The sequence below is a fragment of the Phyllostomus hastatus genome, unplaced genomic scaffold, assembly GCF_019186645.2.
Source record: "Phyllostomus hastatus isolate PE091 unplaced genomic scaffold, TTU_PhHast_1.1 phas_scaffold_21, whole genome shotgun sequence".
Lineage (NCBI taxonomy): Eukaryota > Metazoa > Chordata > Mammalia > Chiroptera > Phyllostomidae > Phyllostomus > Phyllostomus hastatus.
In genome coordinates this window covers 36,550,083-36,573,176 of record NW_025334017.1, presented here as the reverse complement: position 1 = coordinate 36,573,176, position 23,094 = coordinate 36,550,083, and the positions used below count along the sequence as shown (strand labels likewise).

The 23,094-nt window shown below is 38.2% G+C and overlaps 2 protein-coding genes across 5 annotated transcripts in view; one reads left to right on the top strand and one right to left on the bottom strand.

Moving 5' to 3' along the window:
* Window positions 1–8,924, bottom strand: part of LOC123833374 (MDM2 binding protein) — a 53,492-nt gene extending 44,568 nt beyond the window's left edge. For all 4 annotated transcript variants that reach the window (XM_045861595.1, XM_045861597.1, XM_045861596.1 and 1 more), the window contains exons 1-6: window positions 8,729–8,924; window positions 7,816–7,896; window positions 4,619–4,692; window positions 4,369–4,520; window positions 2,582–2,640; window positions 675–819 (exon numbers count right to left, since the gene is read on the bottom strand). In XM_045861595.1, coding sequence (XP_045717551.1) covers window positions 675–819; window positions 2,582–2,640; window positions 4,369–4,520; window positions 4,619–4,692; window positions 7,816–7,896; window positions 8,729–8,849 — 632 coding nt within the window. In that variant the 5' untranslated portion in view covers window positions 8,850–8,924. The remainder of the gene's footprint in view (window positions 1–674; window positions 820–2,581; window positions 2,641–4,368; window positions 4,521–4,618; window positions 4,693–7,815; window positions 7,897–8,728) is intronic.
* Window positions 8,925–9,054: 130 nt separating this feature from the next.
* The window catches only part of MRPL13 (mitochondrial ribosomal protein L13), a 32,077-nt gene continuing 18,037 nt past the window's right edge, over window positions 9,055–23,094 (top strand). Inside the window, exons 1-3 of the mRNA XM_045861600.1 lie at window positions 9,055–9,232; window positions 12,534–12,657; window positions 19,633–19,726. Of these exons, the coding sequence (XP_045717556.1) occupies window positions 9,206–9,232; window positions 12,534–12,657; window positions 19,633–19,726 (245 nt within the window). The 5' untranslated portion in view covers window positions 9,055–9,205. The remainder of the gene's footprint in view (window positions 9,233–12,533; window positions 12,658–19,632; window positions 19,727–23,094) is intronic.

The following is a 23,094-nucleotide window of genomic DNA, read 5'->3' as shown; positions in this document are numbered from 1 at the left end:
CACAGAGACTCAATGCCAATCCCTTACCTTACAAAAAGAAATGATCTCCTAAATTATTCCCATATGCACTTATCACAGGCTGTCGTGACTATTACCATTCTTGTTTCTCCCCCACTTCAATGAAAAAGATCAAATCTCACTCTCTTAATTCATCAGCATCTATTGGTATGATTGGCATTAACTAAGTGCTCAATAAACATGTGTTGAATGAAAAAAAGCCATTGAGTTAATAAATCCAATATGAATACTTATTTAAGAATCAAACTGTAATAGAATTTGAAGCTTATCAAAATGCCATAAACACAATAGTATATATTTATTTCTACATTGGCACACAAAATATAAAACCAATAGGACTCTATAAATGCAGTGTCTCCGTGGGACCATCACGGTGCTCACTGGACAACATGAGCCTACACAAAAGCATGCTCTTTTTGGAGAATTAATGCCCAATAATGGTTATGTACATATGAGTACTGATAATACTGACTAAAAACTTAAACATCTTGGAAATACAAGTATGAAGTAAGAAAAATCTAGATTCTTCCCAATAAACCCCAATCACTATATGATCTAAAACTCTCGTTACATTAAAAATGTTTTCAAATGCCAAATCTATAGAACAGGATAACACATTAATTATAAGAAAACAGGACATAAACAAAGACACTTACGTTTCACTATGATTTCCTGCCATAGTAATTTTGGCTGAATACCATTCCTTTAAATGCTTTAATGCCCCCACAGCAGGCAAACAGTCTTTTAACTTAGGAGGATCCTTGTCAGAGGGCAACAGCATTACATCTATCATGGCTCTGCCTAAAGAGAAAAAGGCATTGTTGTAATTTTATACAAGTGTTAGACCTGAACTGCTTCAAAATAGAATCCTGATCAACTGGATCTTATGTTTACCTGGAAGATAAAGGAGAATTTTAACTTTAATTTTTGAAATTCTTCAAAAACAATATACATCTTTAAGAGCTCAACATTTTTCAATGTTCATCATTTGATTTAAAGCCATATTATCTCAACACAGCAACCACATGCTAGAAAACAATGAACCACACCACAATTACTTGTCACCAGTGGTAAATTATACACATTGCTCTTGAGATCATCAATACTATTGTTGTACTGAACAGAGGGGAAAAAAAACTGTGCAATTTCATTGTATTTTTCGGTGCTTTACTTTGTTATACAAAAGGGAAGGGACTAGTACAAAATTATAATGTTAAAATAAATTCTCTCTTTTTAGAAAAGCAAAAACACTCAGCAAACTCAATTACAGATTATCCTGACATAATTGGTTCCTAACAAAGAAGGATAACTTCATGAAACTTTAAGTTTTATAAAATTATGAACTTACGGAAGAACCAGAACAATCATCATGAAACAGAAGCCAAATGAAAATTTGATAATGAAAATATTATTATCAGAATACTACCAGGTACAGCAACTGTCTATTTCAGTACATATTTTGAACTTGACACATTTCATTTTTAAAAATTGATATATTTTTAATCTATGTGCTGTTATTTCCACGTTGGACCTTTGACACTAAAATGTGATCTTGAATATAAGGATCAGACTGAGTTACAAAGTCCGTGGTCATCGCATAGCCTTTGCCCATCACTGTATACGCAGCTCCTGGTCCAATGCATGCCATACCACAGACACAACAAATACCCACGTAATAAACGACCTTCGACAATAAAAACATTCAAAGAAAGCTCTTCTAAAGTATTTGTGGATGCAAATTATACCTTTAGATGCCAGCTAATTAACAAAAAGAAAGATGAATTTAAGACAAATAAGAGTTTATGACTCATATGATGCAGTATTTACAAAATAAGCTTTCCATTATAGGAAAAAAAAATTGGTTTTATAAAAAATGCTCAGTAAGGGGCTTCTTTTTTTTTAAAAGATTTTATTTATGTTTATTTTTAGAGAGGGGAAGGGAGGGAGAAAGATAGAGAAAGAAACATCAATGTGTGGTTGCTTCTCATGTGGCCCCCACTGGAGACCTAGCCCGCAACCCAGGCATTTGCCTTGACTGGGAATCGAACCTGCGATGCTTTGGTTCACAGCCCATGCTCAATCCACTGAGCTATGTCAGCCAGGGCCTACTAAGGGGTTTCTTTTACTGCACAGCTTTATACTTGATAATGTGCATAATGACCTCACAGCATAAAGAAAGTTACCCGAATTATCTAGGTGAAAGAACCTTTCTCAGGAGTTATTCATGGGACTAGAGTTCTATAGAACATACTCTGTAAAACACTGATTCTAGTGGAAAGATTCTTCTGTAATAACTAAATAAGGCAACAGATGGGCATTGAATTTCATAAGTTCTAATTTTTGTCTCACTGAATAAAAACAATTATAAGAACTGTAATGTCTCCTTAATGCGCTTTATTAAAGTAGTGAGCTACATTTTGTATCAACTTCAATTAAGAATTTATTTTTTCATTTTGAATTTCAAAGTTAAAAGTGACAACCCAAGGATAAAGACTGAATTTATCACTCACTCACGGACAGTGTAAGATAAGATAAATTATTGAAAGCAGGCATAAAACATTACCAGGAGCAGGAAGTTTGTCTGATAACTGATGCAAATTTTCTGCAGATTCTTCATAGAGACTGAAAGAAAAGGGAAGCAGGAGAAAACAAAAACACATGTCGTTACATCTAATCATAAAGACAATATTAACAGATCTAAGTGCTGGACACTGCTAAGTATGTCAGATGCACTGTCTCATTTGATCCTTACAACAATCCCATGATGCATTGCTACAATACTATTACAGTCCTTAATTCGAATACTTTTCCTAAAGTGGCGTAAGTCATAGGTGTGGAAGCTAGGATGCAAATCCTCACTTCAATTTCTCAGCCATATCCCCAAACGAACAATAATAACAGAAACACTCCCTAAGCTATACTTGCACAATGAAGGATACTGCTGTTCTCTGAGCGGCAGGCATGTAAACAGCCCTGACTGGGAAATGCTCGCCTCCAATTCTTCCAAATCTATTAGTTTGATCCATAGGGTGACTTTTTTCACAAAATAGTTTATTACAAAGCATAAAGGTACTTAAATCCTTTATTATAAACTCACCGTCTAAAAAACTTAAGGAATCTTATCAAGTACAGTTTTCAAGCGCCCTCTTGTGGAAATAATTATTAGGTTACTTACTAGAAATATTTACGTCTAGACGTGTCATCTTGTAGCAGTGGTGGAAAACATAAGGAATGGTTAAGTGCTCTACACCTGGAAGGTACTTTACAATCCTCTGAAAGGATCTCAACACGTTATGAGTAAGAAAACAAAGGACCACAGAAGTTCAGTGACAGCCCAGGATCCTATGAACAGAGACCAGTTACAGGACCCCGGGCAGAGGGCCCCTTCCACAAGGCTGCAATGCCTCCTTTTGCTAATCAGTACAAAGAAATATGATTTGAAAGTAGAATAATAAAATTTTTAGAAGTCTGTAACAGTTTATAGAAATATAATACGTGAATAGTAAAATAAAAGTGTTTTTTGGTAGTGCAATATAGAAGACTAAAAGGAATTACAGTAATTATGACTCAGTAGAATATTATTTCATAAAAAAAGAAATTATCACCACTTGTATCACCTGAATCAACATTATTATACCAAGATTCAAAAAAACCTAAAAGTGAACTTAATATCTATTTAATCCTCAAAACTCTATATGAATTTTTAAGGTACTTGAAACACTGAAGATACACAAAAATTGAAGAAATAATAGAAATAATATTTCAGCTTCAAACAGCAAAATAAAAATGGTAGTTTGGTTTGAATGCCAGTTATTAACTGTAGAGTTTCTATTCAATATAAAATACAGTATCAGGAGGAATTTATTTTCAAGAAAGTGACATATTAAATAAAGTATCATTTTTTATGATTCCTGCAACTATGTAAGCTTTTTAAGAAGCTAAATATTATCTGACTTCAATTTTTTCATTTTAAAGAGTTTTATTTAAATAAAAGGTCCAAACTGCCTAATGTTTCCCAAAATGAAAAGCTGAAACCTCCTATTATAGTGGCTAAACTATCTAATCTTCATCCTATAGCTAAACTACCTAAAGTTAAATATTTTAAAGATACTATAAAAAGCATAAAAAGCATACTCACTTAGAACTATGTCCTAGCCCTGGCTGGCGTAGCTCAGTGGATTGAGCGCGGGCTGCAAACCAAAGTGTCGCAGGTTCGATCCCAGTCAGGGTACATGCCTGGGTTGCAGGCCATGACCCCCAGCAACCACACATTGATGTTTCTCTCTCTCTTTCTCCCTCCCTTCCCTCTCTAAAAATAAATAAATAAAATCTTAAAAAAAAAAAGCATACTCAGCCAAGGATAATGATTCCCTGCTATTGCTATCTTCTTCCTCGAAACACTCAACATTATTCAAATATTCTTCAATATTTGCTTGAAGAACATCTTCAATTTCATCTTTTTCCATACCAAAATGTATCTCCTCCCAGTCAGAACTACAAAACTAATAAATCAAAAGACTGCATTAAATGGTGGGTTCCCGAAATGATTTACACCAACAAGGACGCTCCCTAAGGACGAATGTTTTTAAATTCACATTACCTGATAGAATCCACAGACGGCCTGCACTGCAAAGAACCACTTCTTGGAACCAGGCACACCGCCCACCGAACAAGCTTGGAAAAACCACACGTATTAGAAGAAGGGCATACCACTAGTAAGCAGATGTTACAGCATATCTGCTTAGAGAATTATGTAATTTTGATACATATTACATAGTTCCCCAAGTTATATATGTAATATATATTAGTAGATAATATCTCATACACACACACACACACACACACACACACACATATACAGCATCTTTGTAGAATCTCTACTAAAAATCCAAACAGAGCAATCTGCCTAAAGAGCAATATTATTCATGCACCATGAATATTTCGGTCTAGTTATTTACAGGCCAAAGTCTCTATTATTATTTTAATCATTATTTCAAACACTAACACCTACCATAAAGATGTTGGGAAAAAAACCCACTGTGTTTCTATCAATTCATGTAAATGATGCAAGGTGTTTTAGTGCAAACAATTCTCTCTTCAGAGACCAGGAAGGTCTGGCTAGCAAGGGAGGAGTTCAAGAGTAGCTATAATCTAAGACAAGGAAGATGCTCTTCTTGGAGACTGTGGAATATTATACAAGAATAGTAAATTAAGGGCCTTCCCAAGGTGCGTGTCAGAAAATCATGAATTTAGAGCCATGCAAAGAAATTAGATTCAATGGAGAGAAAAGAAATTAGATTCAATGAGGCTAAGAAAGATGCTAAGCGTCTATTACCACTTTATACCAACAATCTTAACAGAAGACCTTATCTAATAATTCTTTAAGAAAATAGAAACCATTGTATAATAGCTCCCATAAATGCTGTCAACAAGCATATCACCCTCATTGCATTCCCACCAAGCCTTTCCTCTTTCCTTCCTGTTAAGATATCCAAGGCACTGCCCTTCAGATCCAAGGTTATCCTTCAAACTATGCTTCACCCTGGCCACTGATGATACTACCTTACTTGCACGTTCCATCTCTCTCCCTCTGTCAGTTCCTTCCGGTTAGCATTTAAATTTGCACAAATGTTTCTTAAGTTATTTTTTAAAGGATCTCCTTTAAATTCATCTCCTTTTTCCAGTTATTAATATATCTCTTTGTTTACTCTTTGTCAAGGATAAACTTTCTGAAAGCACTGCCTACACCCGACTTTTGATTTCCTCTTCACCTTTCCTACTCCCCTCCAAATCCATCTCCATCTTTTTGTGTCCACCATGCCACTGAAACAGGACTCACCTAAGTCGCCAATAACTAACGTGTTACTAAACCTAGCAGACACATTTTAGTTCTGTTGTGACCTGACCTCTGCACATGAGTGAGAAAAAAATCAAAGATGGCACATTTGACTATCGCCTCCTTAAAACACTCAGCTTCTGCCAAACGTACCTTTCCAGCTGCTCCTTTTCATTCCTTTGAAAACTGACGCTCGGTTCCTTGAAGTACTGGCATTCACTTCAAGTTTCTGCTCTTCTCGCTATCCGTAAGCCATCTTATCCTTTCTCATGCCTTGAACTGACATCTATATATTGATTATTCTATGCGTCCTATTCTGCCTTTTGATGTCCAGACACATGTATCCAACTTTTACAAATCACTTTCACTGTGACATCTTTAAGATGTCAACTAATCGAATGTTCTAAATTGAACATGCCATATTCCCTCAGAATCTAATTCTCTGATCTCACTAAATGACACCACCATGCTAGTCAGAAATCTAATGTCATTCTTGATTTCTTTCTCATTCTTCCCTTCTCCTTAATCACACCAATCCAATACTAAGTCAGGTGAATTCTACCTCCATAGTTTCCTTTAGATCTATCCATTTTCCTCCACCCTAGCGGTCCCTCTCATGTATTAGCAATTCCCTCATATTACATCAACGCTAAAGCCTTCATGGCTGCCAATTATCACTACCAAAAAGTCCCAACACCCTGACGTGATTTACAAAGTCCTCCTGCCAACCTCTCCAGCTTTATCTCTATTATAATCCCATTGGCACTTCCTGATTCTCAGAGTCAGCATTTTACTATAAGCAATAATCCTAGCTTAAAATTCACTGCAGGCAATTTTCTCTTTGCATGGTTCTAATATACACGTATTTCAGTTACCATGGTTTAAATAACACCAGCTCCCCCAAAACAGGGTTCAAATTCCAGTTACCATGGCTTATTAATTAACTGTAATTGCATAAGGTAAAACTTCATTGCTAGCTTCTCAGATCACAAATCACTACATAAATAAAACGTGTATGATGATCAGTGACTACTTTATTTATTTATTTATTTATTTATTTATTTCCTTACCTAAGGCCTTTTCACTGCTTTTAGAAAAAGAGGAAGAGCAAAAGGGAGAGAGGGAGAAAGAGAAACATTGATAGGTTGCCTTAGTATATGCAACAGGACCAAGGATGGAACCCACAACCTACATATGTGCCCTAACCAGGAATCGAACCTGGGACCCTTCAGCTATGGGACAATGCTCCAACCAAGCCACACTAGGCAGGGTGACCATTTACTACTCTCAAAGTTTGTTGCCAAGTGGTCAATGCACACTATTCAGTTTGCTCATAGATGGCAAAAAATGTAATTGTGTTGCCTATCTTCCAGGGATAAATCCATGTGATATTTTACAAAAATGGATACAGGAAGAGGAAACTGGCAAAAGAAATTACAAAGGGACAGCAAAAAACCAAAGTGATAACACTGAAACTGATGTTCAACTCTAATGCAAATAGATTGTAATAATAGCTGCTGTGATTTAAAAAAAATTGTGACAGAAAGGATGAAGAACTCCCAAAGAAAATGACTCTAGTAAAAACCTTTGAATTAAAGGAACTCAGGTAAGGAAATGGTTGAAAGAGAATTAATAATGTATTTGCACACAGGACAAAATAATAATCCTCCCTATAATGCCACACTACCATATTTTACATGGAGCTACAGATAGGCAAGAAAATCTCACAATGGAAAGAAAACTCAAGTTCAGAACCTAAATTAATTTCATAACAATTTTATGACATTCAAGAATCAGAAAGAGAAGGATAGTATCTTTTTTGGTTGTATATTTCCTTAGTTACCTTCTGATCCCAGTGACTTATACACAGTCAACAAGTATTTCTTGTACACCTAATTAAATTTATTTCCGGTACAAATAAATACTGTGGAAGACAAAAGAGAGATTTACACTATACTCACCAGGGAAAGTACTATCTTCTGAATTAATTGAAGCACTAATGCTTCTTTTCAGAAGGTGATAAACATTTGCTGCTGTTACATCTGAAAAAGAAATGACAGATTAACTCAACGGGCTCAAGAGTTACATAATCTAGGCCTATTCTATTTTTGCCATCAGAGACTCTCAAGAACAACATGTTGAACATAAAAGAACTATGCTGTGTTCAAGTCTTGTTATAATAAATCTAAAACAAGCATAGGAAACACTCCCAGTTTGTACATGCTAGCCAAGTAACACATATTCTGAATTCCACCCCCACAAGAAAAATTATACCAAAAAGAAACCCTGTCACACTACCCTAAATACAATCACATACACTTCCTCCTCAAAATGCCTGCTTGATCAAAACACACAAATAAATGAAAATGCAATTCTGAGTCTAAACTGGAGCACCGAAAAGCAGTGCCATTTCAAACAATTAAGAATGTTTTTAATTTATCATCTGTTTTTTAACTTATGTGTGGGATGTCTCCTCCTATTAGGTTGTAAATTCCAAGAGACTAGGACCCTTTTCCATCTTGTCCCTTTCTGCAGTACTTGCATTTGCAACACAGGAGGGGGAAATGCCTATAGAATGCCTGTATTTCCAAAAAGCAGAAATTCCATTACGTAAGGCACAGAGAATTTGTTCAATTAAATTTTTTACTGTTGCCAAAAACTTCTGGGAGCTGGAGTCTTGCATCCACCAATTTGTCCCTATTTTCCACTAAGATAATGAACCATTTAAGCCTTTATTAGTTCGATCCCAGATACAGTCACAGATTCCTGGGACAACTCGGTATGTTGTAGATCCGGCCCCAGCAGAACTAGATCACAAACTGAAATTTCTCCCCTCTTCAAGTCGTTCCCGCTCTTTCTCAGCCCAGCACTTACCTGCCTGCTTCTCGGTACCCGGAGCGGTCGGCGACCCAGGACGGTGCTCCGTCTCCCCACTCGCCGCCGACTGGGGTACTTTTCCTTCCCCCCAGATGACAAGGAGCAGGTACCGATCCATCTCCTCCAAGCCGGGCCCCGGTTTCAAACCTCGGATTCCACATCAAAACAGCCGCGCGAGGCTGACGCACTTCCGGCTCCCTTTTACTTAGTCCGGCTGGAAACGGTGTGTCCTCTGTCGGTTTTCCGCAGCTTTTCTACCAGGAGGTGAATTTCGGAAGTTGTTTTCGCGATGACCGCAGTATTTCCTCCTTTGGGATGAAATCCCGAACGTGGGAAGTTTGGAGGGGACCCAGGAAAAGCGGAGAATACGCAAGTATTGGCCCTTCCAGGAACTGTCACGCTTGGGCGTATGCGTTTCCCGCCGGGCCAGTGACGCTGCGGAAAGGATCGCGGCGGTCCTGATGGTGGGGGAGCATGTCGAGTTTCTCTAGGGCGCACCAGGTGAGCTCGGACTCTGTTGCTTGATGGGATTCGTTACACTGGCCGAAGGTCAGTGGCTCCGGAAGGCACAGTGTAGCTGAATGGGGAGGGAAGCCGAGTCTTTGGGTCAGGATGTACCTCGGGGAAGCAGAGAAAAGAGGGTTGTGATCCTGGCCACCAGTGGTTCTTGTTATCTTTGTACTTGTCCCCTCCTGCTCTCCATCAGCCCGTTTCCTGTCTTTTGTTCCCGGCGAGAGTTTTAGGAGAGAAGGTCGAAGAGGTAGTAAGATGGATCACATAGGGCATTGAAGGTCATTGAAAGAATTTGATTTTTACTGAGTGGAATGAGGACCTATTGGAGGTCTTTGAGCTCAGGAGGAGGTCAAGGAGTAACATGATCTCAGGTGTTAAAGGGAGCACTCTGCCTGCTGAGTTGAAAATAGACCGTTTAGAGGTGGGGATTAGTGGTGGAGAGAAGCAAAGAATCTCTTTGGAGGTTAGTGCAGTAATCTAGGCTGGCCACAGTGGTGGCACAAACCAGGGTAGTAACAGTGTAGAGTTGAAAAGTGGTCGGGTACTGTTTGAAGGTGGAGCCTAAGGGATTTCCTGAAGGACTGCATATAGGAGGAGAGCAAAAGAAGAAAAAAGGATTCCCCAAATGTTTTGGTTAAACAGCTGGAAGGGTGTGCCTTCAACTGAGACTGCAGGATTCAGTTGGAGGAGCAATTCAGTTTTGTATTTCAGTTTAAGATGCGTCTTAGCCCAGTCCCGTTCCAAGTGCGATTCCTCCCTGGGACAGGTAACCGTTTTTTACCTGTCCCTGATTAAGTAAATACAGGAATTAAAATTAAACATTTTAAAACTTGTATAATAGTTTGGCATTGTGGCAACATTTTAATTTTTTACCAGGTTTTTTTTCTGTAGAAGTATTGGTATTTAGTAGATTGGGGAATTAACTAGTCTTTGGCTACAGATGGCTTAAAAATTGTACTGAAGTGTGGATGTGAAGTGGGCATTATGGATTCAAGGGTAGATAGAGTTCAGGAAAGAGGTCCAGGCTAGAGATGCAAATTTGTGAGTCACCAGTATACATATGGCATTTAAAGATATGGGTTGGCCCTGGCTGGTGTGACTCAGTGGATTGAGTGCCAGCCTGCAAACCAAAGGGTCACTGGTTCGATTCCCAGTCAGGACACCTGCCTGGGCTGGGCCAGGGATGGGCCAGGTCCCCAGTAGGTGGGTGCAGGAGAGGCAACCACACTTTGATATTTCTCTCCCTGTCTTTTTCCCTCCTTTCCCCTGTCTCTGAAAATAAATAAATAAAATCTTTAAAGATATGTGTCGGAATGAAGTCTTTGAGGAAGGGACTATAGAGAAGACAGGAGGACCTGTAACTGAGCTTTAGAACATTTCGACATTTTCAGAGGCGAGAGATTAGGGGAGAACCAGAAAAGTGGGGTGGGGGGGGCGACAACAGAGGGTGGTGTCCTGGAAATCAAGTGGAGAAAGAAAGTACCCAGGAGAGGGAAATGACCAGTGTATGGAGGACTTAGAATTGACCTGTGGATTTCATAGCATGAAGGTCACGGCGACTTTGGCAGGCAGGCAGGCAGGGTGATGGTGATAGGTGTGGGAGGACAAAAGCCAGGTCGCAGCAGTTTGGAAAGAGAATGTGGAGAGACAAATTGGAATAAAGACGGAGAAGAGGAAAGGAGGCAGCAGCTGGTGGAGAAGTGAGGTCAGGAGCTGCTCTGTTTCCTTATTTGATTATGGAGAATTTCACTTGTATGTAAAGTAGCTATCACCCACTGTCAGAAAACTCATAGCCAGTATCCTTTCATCTATACCCCCCATTCACTTCCTTCCCTTCTGAATGAATTTGAGGTAAAGCTTACCTTTATTATTTCATCGGTAAATGTTTCAATATCTTCTCTGCAAGATAAGGATTTAATGAAAAAATCACAATATCATTTATCAAAGCTGAATGAAAAAATTAACTAATTCCTTAATGTCATCAAGTATCCAGTATATGTACAAACTTCCATTTTTATCATATATCTATATATTATACAAATACATAATATTTTTACAGTTTGTTCCTTTGTATTAGGATCCAAAATGCATTAAGTTGCTGTTTTTGTAAGCCTATTAATTAATAGGTTCCTATTCCTGTCTTTTTTTAACCTTACAGTTTATTGAAAAAACAAATTTGTCTAGTAGAGTTCCGCTGTTTGAATTATTTTATTAGTTCATAGGCTGAAAGTGGTAGGGAAAGGATGTGGGCCAGGAGCTGTATTTATTTGCAAAAGACATGATCATCTATGAAAAAAACAAACAAACAAAGCAAAAAACTTAGCAAGTTTGCTGGACACAAGACCAATATACAAAAGTGAAGTGTATTTCTATATACTATCAACAAACAATCAGACATTTAAATTAAAAATATCATTTAACCATGACATCAAAATATATTAAATAGGGATAAATCTAACAAAATGTATGCAAGGGAAAGTAGATAGAGACTAGAAAAATGAGAACAGAAAAAAAAAACAGAATTGTTAAGCAGTTTTATAGGATGATTTGAGGTTTGCGGTCATTAAATTTAAATAAAACAAGCTAGCCTAGTTGTATTTTTTCCAGCGTTGTTTAGCTGCTTGTGTACGTGCATAGAGGAAGCATCTGGTTGAGACCCTCCTGGGCTGTGTCTTAGAGCTTGCAGGCACTGATGGGCACTGAAAAGACAGTGGTGTATGCCTAAGGCCGTCGAAAGGTTTCTAAGGCAGTTTTTTAAAAATTTAGGTTTATTCAACATCATCCTTCTATACTTTCCCAGCTACACTCTGGCTATTTAACTTTCCCTTTGAATTAAACTTCTGAAGTCTTCAGTTTCTAATTGGCCACTCACCTTTCAATGTAGTGTATCCATTAATCTCAAAATATTTTTGAAGACCTCCATAAACAACTTCTATTTCATACATGCTTCTTATTACCCCTCAAGTTCCATGCTGTGTGATACAAAAACTGTAAGTCATACTGTAAAGGGAAATAAGTCTTTGGAATGTTTCTAACAAAGAATGATGCATATTAGTAAGAAAAGAGAAGGCAGGAAAAATTATTGTGTTAATCTTTGCAAAATAATGAGAAAAGATCACCCCCTTTTCCAGAAATAGAAATAAAAACAAAACTAAAAATTCTTTAGTGACAGGATCTTTTTTTAAAGTAATTATTGACATTAACTATAGAATACATGTGCTGATATATAATAATAATTATTTCCCTTTTAATTAGAATTTTATTTGCTTCCTCTTCTGTTTTTTTCCAGCAATGGGCCACATTTGCTCGAGTTTGGTATCTCTTAGATGGGAAAATGCAGCCCCCTGGCAAACTTGCTGCTCTGGCCTCCGTTAAACTTCAAGGATTACATAAACCGATGTACCATCCACTGAGTGAGTATCATGTTGGACCAGTCATAGCGACCACAATTTACATGCCAGAGGAGAATATTTCAAAGTAGTTCAACGAGGCTGCCTTTAAGGACTTCTTTTTTTCTGGTGATACTTTGTTTTGTTCTTGCCAAAAAGCTACTAGGACACTAAAATGAATCATACAGACCGGTTTGCCTGGGACACCCTGTTTTACACCATCGCCCCAGCAAAACTGTCAGTAGCCCCTTCTTTCGCACTCCAAGATATCCTGATCTGGACTCCAAATTAACGGTTCATCCCTATACATGTTTCTTCACATGGCAGTGCACATCTGAATAGACAGGTTTTGAAAATGAACAAATACGCCTGCTCTCTCTTCTAACAACCTTTCCCTTCAGGAAGATACATAGAACTAGCGAGGCCTGGCAAGTTACTCTTTGCTGTTTTGAACTAATAGATTTGCTTTTCTGTATTCTTTTTCCAAAACAAAATGAGGAAAGCTGTGTTCACGCTAAGAGACTTCCGCTTTGCAGGAGTTCTGATGGGCTCCACTGACCTAGGCCCGTCAGCGTTGAGCCCGCCGCATCCAGGGGCCAGTTCTTCTTCACCTTGCTTGCCCTGTCAGCATCTATTGCAGTTGGTTGCAGTTTTAACTTTTTATTAGTATTTTGTAATGTGAACTATACAAGGAGATAGAGATGTATCTATCTCCATATATAAATACGGGTAGTATTTTAAAGAAAATTAACAATAATAATGATGATAATGAACTCAGTACCCATGCACTCAGCATGTGGGTTGTTCCCAGGTTTTTTGTCATTACAAACAACATTGCTGTTAGTATTTGTGTAGCTTTTTCCTGGTGCTCACAGGGAAGTTTCGCTGATGTCTGAATACGACAGGGATTTCCGGGCCCAAAGCTGCCTGGGAAGCTAGCTACTCTTTCTGCCCATGTCCTCTCTGGCCAGGGGCATGTCAGGGCTTCTGTTACTCCTCATCTTCAGTAACACGATGTTTCCGGTCTTTCTAGTTTTGACTACTCTAGTAGACGTGAAATGCTCTCTCTTGACCGTTTTAATTCACATTTTCCTGATTACAAATGGGGCTATCTCTTCCTTTGTGTGCTTGCCTTTTATCATTTCCTCTTCTGTGAACTATCTCTGTGTGTCTTTTGCCCATTTTTTTTTTTACTGGGTTGTTTTCCTTTACTTTTTTCTAACTTTTCTCATGAAAGTTTTAACTTTTTTTCAGAAGTGCTCAACATAGGACAGTGAAGTTTTTTTTTTTAAATATCCTTGACTTAGATCACATGGTTGTTAACATTTCATCATGTATTTTTACTGAGTCATTTGAAAATCAGTTGAAGATGTATTATTATTATCCTGTCTGAACACTGAAGCCTATGTATCCAAGAAGAAAGATATTTTTCCCTTTGTAACCAAAGTGCCATTATCACACCTAAGCAAGTAAATAATTTAATCATAGTTTAATATCCAGTGCATTTTCAAAGTTCCCTAGTCATTCCCAAGAATTTTTTTTAGCTGTTAACTTTTTAAACTATGATCCAAGCAAAGTTTATGTATTGCTTTGAGTTATGTTTTTTTAGTGTCTTTTAATACTCTTATTTTTTTTCTTAATATTAATCTTGTGAGGCATCCAGGTTGATTTTCATGTGAAGAACTTTATTACAACACTTAAGCACTCTTTTTCTCAGATGCCATTCTTCCTGTTTTTACCCCTCTTGCTAATTCTGTTTTCACAGTTCCCTTCTGTTTCTTCACCTTTCTCAACTCCCACCCGTTCTTCTCCCACAAAGATTGGGGATGTCCCAGGGCCCAGCCCCCAGACCTCTTCACGTTCCGCGCGTGATCGCGCTCAGTCCCGGGTCTCTAAGTGCAGGGAGTGTGGGCAAAGGTAAACGTATAGTTGTGAGCACACAAAACACGGCGTTTACTCTTGTGTTATTTTGTATTAATTAGTGCATTATTTTCCATACAATTGTAGAGCTACTTTTCCCCACTCTGCATAATCTGATGCTAAGCAAAAGGCGCCCAAGTTCATGTCCCCAGTTTTGACCCTTTCCCTGTATTCCAGATTCAGCCAAATTTCGACTCAGAAAAATTTTGGCTTGAAAAAGATTTGATTTTTTTCACAGCTGTACACTTGTGCATACTATAGGGCTTGACACATAGTTGGAGTTCAGTAAATGTTTGTTGAGTAGATCATGTATTCATAAATACCATTTTTGAAAATGAAGACATTACTTTTAATCAGGACCGTGGCATTTACGTTAATTAGAGTTTGGGATTTGTGGAGTGAGGGGGAAGAGTATTTCAGATAATGGGATTTGGATAAGAGCAAGGAATTTTTGATGTTTCTTATACTTGCTTGTCTAACCTTTTCACATAATGAAAATTTCCATTAGGTATCAAAATAAGCTGCATCCTGTGAAAATATGATTGTAAGGATTTTGTCATATTAATGTTTGTTTTTCAAGCACTTAGTACAATGCCTGGCTCATAATGCTTATCAGAAATATTTCCTGGAATGATACTTTTAAACATGGTTCATAAACACGGTGAGTTCTCATTATTCACAGCAGTTACATTCTTTGAAGTCTCCCTGAATGCTGAATTACTGAGCACCAAACCATGCTGTCTAGGGCAGCCACAGAGTTCGGATCTCGTGAGCCTCTGGTCACAGAATTGTTACCCACCAGTCGGTACAAAGCCGTGTTTCACATGTGTTTCCATTCAAAGACACCGTATGTAATGAATACATCGCTAATTCTCTAATGTTGAGCTCGTGGCCAACGGCACTATAGCTCACACTTGAGCTCAGATTAGCTAATGCCCGTGCCTTTTCTGTGGGGCACATCGCAGCCCCTGCACGTAGGAACACTAGACAGCACTTCAGCCTCCAGCTGGGGGATATCTTAAACGGTGAAGTCACTAATTAAAGGCACAAAAATGCCAAGAAACCTGGCATTAAATAGACCGCAAAACAACTCTTGTTAATAGTACAAGAGCTAAAAAGAGCAAGCCGAGCATCACTTGGTTTAACCTCTGCAGGAAGCGTGTGCATCAAGCGACTACTCAGTGTTTGCCACTGCGCGTGCCCAAGCAACAGGGAGCGCACTGCAAGTGCTGATGCGGGGATTCCAAACACAGTGCAGGGAGGAGGCTGGTTCGCAGTGTGGAGTCTGCGAGTGATGAGGATCCACTGTACGTTGAAAAGTGAAACAGTGATCAGCGGACTTATGTTTAATTATAAATGTCCTCACTTTAAAAATACCTCTCTTTTTGGCAAATCAGGAAAATGCCATAGTCATAGAATACCAGTTCATAGGATTTTTTTTAATTCCTTAGGACTTAAAAGGAACTATGACATAGTTTGTTTAACTGCCTTATCGATAAATGAGAAAACTAAAATCAAAAGAACAGAATGAATTTCTCACTGGCACTCAGCTTATTACAGTAGAACCGGGGCCACAGCCAGGCACCTGTGTCTTCATATAGGAAACCAGGAATTCCACTTTGGTGTGGTGATTCCCAGCCATGTACACTGTTTTCCTGCTAATTCCCTCTCTCCTTAGCAGTTATAGCAACAAGGAGATAAACAAGGCCTCTTACGTTGTCTTCGTGAAAATGCAAATGATGCAAAAGTTGAAGAAAAAGTGGAATTAGTTAGTAGTCACCTAATTTCCTTCTTAAGGCATGGCACCTAGCTGTCCCCTAAGTTAAAGTTCTGCTGCTTGACGAGCAGGCCGGTATTGCCAGAGTACTCCCCGCGTCCTGGCACGTGAGCGTCCTGCGAGAGCACCGGGGGAGCTTCTGTGGCTGCCCCCCAGGTCGTCCTTTCCCAGGAGTGGCAAACAGCCTTTCTGCGAACTTAGAAGTTTACATTTTGAAGTCTGGATTGTATTTGAAGTCTGGATTGTATTTTCGTTCCGCACTAAATCAATATATAACTTAGGCCAGCAACACTTGTCCTGTCCACAAGATGTCACCAAAATCAAAACTTAGAGCAAGCAATTTTCAGTTTACAAATATGTTATGTGTTCAGTTTATTTCTGACATTTACTGGCTTAACCTGTATTTACTAAACATGTGTTATTTGCTCACAGTTACTGTAAACATGTTTATTTGAAAATTGATATTCAATTTCCCAGAAAAATAGTATTGGGTGGTCACATATCCAGGAGTGGCTATAAAAGTTAACCAATAAATATATCTGAACATAACATTTGATATTTGAACTATTTCATAGGTCCAGTGGACTTTGTGAAAAGTTGTGGAAAATCAACTTTCCATTTACAAGGTTTTCCTTTTTTTTTTTCCCTAAGAAAAATATGGTCTGAGTCACGTGGAAATTATGTGGAACTGGGGAAAGAATTCCCTCCCCCTCCTAATTAGACCTCTCCTCCTGACTCGGGAGCGTGGGAGCTTTCTGAACATGACTCTTGCCCACTGATAAGTGAAAAGAAAGGGTGCGTGGTGGTGGTTGGATTATGACCCGTTATTTGTGAGGATGTCACTCTTCACCGCCCGTAGATGGTAGTTTAGGACTACATGAGCATTTAAAAAACAGAGGGAAACCTTTTTTTTTTTTTTACATTATCTAGTTACTAGATTATCTTAAAATACTCCTTCTCTGCATGGAATGAAATAAAAGTTGCATACAGTTCTTAAAGGTTAATGTTTTTAATACTAGCATACCAAATAATGCAACAAAGATTATATTACATATTTATATGAAAATATTTACATATTTTAAGGACTTGTTAGAAAAAAACGTTTATGGTGCTCCTCTTAAAGTTACCCAGTTTGCATATTTTTTAAGTGTCAGTCTATTTCAAATGTTAGTTATTGCATTATTTAATTTTGCAATCTAATTTGGCGAATAAATTCAGCTTCACTAGAAAGTGAAAGATTCCATTTTCGCTCTAAATAGGTGTCATGGAAAGAGCCTGCACAGGGTTTAAGTAACTTGGTGTGTGAGCTTTTGGCAAATTGCTTAAACTTTTTTTTTAATATATTTTATTGATTATGCTATTACTGTTGTCCCATTTCCCCCCTTCATTCCCCTCTACCCTGCACACCCCCTTTAGTTCATGTCCATGTGTCATAAGTTCTTTAGCTTCTACATTTCCCATACTATTCTTGCCCTCCCCCTGACTGTTTTCTACCTACAATCTGTGCTACTTATTTTCTGTACCTTTTCCCCCCTCTCTGCTCCTCCCACTCCCCTGTTGCTAACCCTCCATATGACCTCTGTTTCTGTGGTTCTGTTTCTGTTCTAGGTGTTTGCTTAGTTTCTTTTTGTTTTTGTTTTAGGTGTGGTTGTTAATAAGTGTGAGTTTGCTGTCATTTTACTATACATGTCTTTTATCTTATTTTTCTTAGATAAGTCCCTTTAACATTTCATAAAATACGGTCTTGGTGATGATGAACTCCTTTAACTTGACCTTATCTGAGAAGCACTTATCTGCCCTTCTGTTCTAAATGAAAGCATTGCTGGATAGAGCAATCTTTGATTGTCCTTGCCTTTGGTGACTGGGAATACTTCTTTCCAGATCCTTCTTGCCTGCAAGGTCTCTTTTGAGAAATCAGCTGACAGTCTGATGGGAACTCCTTTGTAGGTTACAGTCTCCTTATCTCTTGCAAATTGCTTAATCTTAATGGGCCTTAGCTTCTTCACTGCAAAGATCTGAACAAAGCCAAGGTATTTCAGCTTTCTTTGAAACTATATAGGTATCTTGTCCCCCTCTTTATTTGTTATTCTGGTTTATTTGCCCCTAGCTGCCTTAGTAGCCAACCACATGTCACTTTAGGAACTTCAGTCACTTGCTTCCCCAAATGCTGTCCAGCTGTTTGTTCAGTGGACTGACAGCAAGCTTCCCCGGTCATTCCTTCACACCTCTGGACTCCTTCCCCCTCTGGTGAAGAAAACCCACCTGCTTTACCCTCCGTTCTTGACCCTTGGCCTGTGTACACTAGAAACTTTCCTCGGTAAATTCTGTCATTCAGATTCTGACCCTATATAGAATCACAGTGTACCATATACCATAATCTTTCATTTTCATATCCTGTGTTTATTTATACTTTTTATTTTTTTCAGTGGTGTTTTTCTTAAATAAACTTCTAGAATCTTTTGAAGTTTACTTTTCTATAGGTAGGATAGGCATTTAATAAATGTTTTTGATTACTTGATTTTGTCATCTTTAGTAACTCATGTGAAAAATTACATGTTTACTTTTGTGGAGGGCTTTTTTTTTTAGAAGAACAGCCAAACTTAGGGGTACTTTTCACTGGAAGGTTAAGCAAATATATATATTTTTTCAATTTTCAGGTCATCCTGTCCTGTCTGATGTGTATATAGTCATAGTTGAGAGTAGCCGTTTAAATTTAACTACTTAAAGATGGTTGGAAAAAACCTTGGGTTAGTCGTTAAGCACAAGAGCATAGTATTCCATTGTTCTCTAAATTTGAGAAGAAGAATGAATTGTGATGTTTTACATTTGTTTTCAATTTACCTGTTGGCAAAATATACTTTTTTTATAACTATGTGCATATTGTTTTCATTTTCTCTTCTGTTTTTAGAGGAAAATTTATATTAGATATTTAAAAAGTATTTTTTAAAAACATTTTTAGTGAAGTATAATTATTAATAGAAAGATATGATAGAAATAATAGTAGTTTGCCTTTAAAGATGCATTGTTGGTATTGGCCTCTCTACCAAATTCCCTTCTACCTTACAGTGTCGAGATTTTCCAGATGGCTGGCCAGCCCTTTCTATACTTAGACGTTGTGCAAAGCAGGAACAGAACTCTGCTCAAGGAGTTTGATGTTGCTCTGTGACTTGCTTTGTATTTTTAATGTGTTTCTTAGACTTTGATAAGCTTTACAAAGCCAAGGACGCTTTTTCTTAGAGTCATGATTTTTCATATAAAAATCTTTTTTTTTTTTTTTCATTCTCTTTTCTTTTTAAATCTAGGTGACTGCGGTGATCACATTGTCATAATTAACACAAGGCACATCGCATTTTCTGGAAACAAATGGGAACAAAAAGTATACTCTTCACACACCGGGTAAGACAGTGCTGTTGTCACGGAAAACAGGCAGTTGAAGTGGATCGTTTTAATCACACCACTGACCTAATTTAAAAGAAAAATGTCTTTTCAAACTGTGGCATTTAAGAAAATACTAATTTTACTCATGCTACATATATAATTTACTCAATCAAAAAAAAACCTGAATCAAATCCTTAATTATTATCTGACAGTATTTGTTTTTCTGGAAACTTTTCACATAAACCTCTGTGATCAAGATTATTCTCAGTTTCAGTAAATCTTCTCACTCCTCCTTTCTGCTTCCCGAGGTGCATCTACTATGTCCAGAACCATTCTGAACATCTGAAAGTACAGGGTCCAGCAAAATAATGCCCTTTTCTAAAAAATTTTATTTATTTTATGTTTAGAGGGGAGGGTGCAGGGAGAGGGAGAGAAACATCAATGTGTGGTTGTCTTTTGAGCACCCCCTAGTGGGGACCTGGCCTGCAATCCAAGCATGTGCCCTGACTGGGAATCAAACCAGAGACCCTTTGGTTCACAGGCCAATGCTCAATCTACTGAGCTACACCAGCCAGGGCTATAACGCCCCTTTTTATCACAAAATCTTTTATTAGAAAATCATAAGCTTGTAATTCTATAACATAACAGTGTCACAACAAGCACATCATATGACATTTTAGGTAAAATGTTTAAATTGCTGTCCACCTTGTGCAAGACATTCACATACCCTACCAACCACACTCAGGCAGACCTTCCTTTTGTCGGATCCTATACTTGAGATGCTTTAGTGGTTAAGGTTAGAGGGTACCTACAATCTCCACAACATACCTTTCAAGTTACAGGTCCTTCTGCCTGTGTTTAAATAAAACTAGTCTCATAGTTCGGAAGGCAGCCCATTCATTGCACCTTTGAAATGGCCTGCATTTTAGTGGGGCCTTTATGCTGTTGAGTCTGTTTCTCTCTAGCTTTCACGTTGATCTTATTTCTTCTCTTTGGGACAGTGTGAAATAACTATATCTCTTGCACATAACATTCTTCAACTAATTTCGAGGCCGTGATCAGCCAGTGCCCCCCGGTTTGTCTCTTCCCCAGGCTCTCAGCGTCTCCGGCTCCTTCAGGGTCCGCTCTGTGGCTTCAGTTCAGACAGCCTGCGTATGTGTTGGTCAGTCTCGTCTGGGTGCTGTCACTGGTTGTTGTCCCTCTGTTTCTGTTCACTCCTGACTTACACTTCGGACATACTACTTTTACTGCGCTCCTAATACTTGACTGCAATTATGTAGGCAGCATCTATCTTCCTAACTGCAAAAGTTTTAGTACCTGCTAATATTAGAAAATACAGAGATGGTTAAAGAAGGAACTAAAAATCACCCTTCATCCTCTGACTCAACATTTTAATGTTTAATATATAATGTAATGTATATATAAATTGTATCCTGCAGGATCCTTCTTATCTAAATCCGCCCGCCTGGTGGTATCTGGTGGTTTCCCTATATAATAATGTGGCTTCTCCATCTCTCAGGTGCTCGGTCTGCTGCTGCAATAGAACTTTTCCCCAAGGCCACATGACTGTGTGACCCCCCTGAGGTCACTATCGGCAGAATGTCCTGTCTTTTTCAAACGTGCTGCTGTTCAGCCGTGTCTCCTCCTTCCTGGGTGTTTTAGTTGTGTTTTCATCCATCTGCAGCATCTTATGTTTACTCCATGTTCAGTTGTCTCTCTGGGCTCTTAAGATATTTGGAGATCTTGATTCTGTCACGTAATGTGACAACTAACCGCTCATCTGCAGGACATGTACAAATTTTAATTAAGCATAGTTTCTACCCTGTGAAGCAAAATATGATCAGAAATGCTGGCCTTTCCTTCTAAGCAAAATTACCCTTCTCTCTCCTGTTGCACCTTTGTCTCGGACAAGTCAACCTTGATGAGCACATCAGCTGCGTTTCATCTCTTGCCCCTCAGGTCTTAGATGCTTGGAATAACTTTTTTGCTTCCTTAAACCAACCTTTGCCCATTCCTCTACTTAAAGACGTTCACGAGATCTTTATTTAACTTAACAAAAATAAGTTCACATCATTAGTAATTTCTGCTATTGGCAAATCTCTACGTATAAACCAAGTTCTATAAAATGTAGAGGTAATTGGGGAACACGAAAAGTCAGGATAACATGATGCGATAAAAGCATGAACAGAAGTATTGACAGAAAATGCTAGGCTGATTCCTAGGGCAAAAACATCTGTAGTATTAGTGCAAATGAGGGAAAACAGTAGCACAGCCAGTGGTGAGCGGCCAGGGTCACGCGTCCCCCAGAGGAGGTACCCCTCTCCGTGCTGTGCTCTCACCTGTGGGGGGAGGATCCAGCATCTTTCTTTCACATTGTTCGCATCCAGTCACCACTGCTGCTTCAGCAGCCTTCATTTTAGCCAACATATTGCTGTTCCTTGCCTCTCGGCCTTGCATGTGTTGCCCCCCCTGAAAATGTTTCTCGAGAACTCCCCTCGTCAACCATGAAACCTGTCTCAGATGTCACCTCTCCTGGGACGCTGTCCCTGTTTCCTCCTCCCCCACAGGGCCCGTTGCTTCTTGTTCCTCCGTTTCTGTTGACTCTTGACATCCACTTTGGACGTGCTGCTTTTATTGAGCTACAGCACATTACTGCAGTGACATATTCAAAATCTAACTTTCCAGTGATAAAAGTTCTAGTGTGCTAGTATTAAAAAGTACAGAGAAGTTTAAAGGAGCTAAAAATCATCTTTCATCCTTTGAATCAACAGTATATATAAGTTTATATCTTTTTTTACTGAAGATTTCCCTTTTTAAGTATTATTTTCGGTCACAGTATATGGTAGTCCACAATATGATTTACCCTACTTAATCATTGCTCTATTTTTGAAATTAAAATTTTGACTTTTATAAAGAACTGGAAAATAAGTCAGCTGAGTATTGCATTACTCAAGTTGTTCCCTTACTCAGAATTTTACAGTAGCTCTCCAATTTTTTTAGTATAAAGTCCAACTCCTGAAATATAGTGTGAATGGTATTGTGCTTTAGAATTTGCCATCCACTGTTAAAAATAGATCATCTTTAGTGTAGAAGGTGTAAAGTATTTCTTTCCATGGAGACAAAGAACACAGGAATAGAAGTCTAGACATGTATTTTTTTTTTCTGAAGCTAAAATTCCATAAAACAAATGAAAGAAGTTCAGTTTGAAAATTATCTGTCTTTCTCAGCAAACTTTTAAATATGTTTTCTTAAATTTTATTCCTAAAAGGCAGCTCTTTAAATTATCTTAAAATGTTTTTAACTCTTGCTGAAAAGAAACTTATGAAAGGAAACACATTTAGGCAATCTTAAATTTTTTCTTGCAGTTTCACTAATTTTACTTTTTT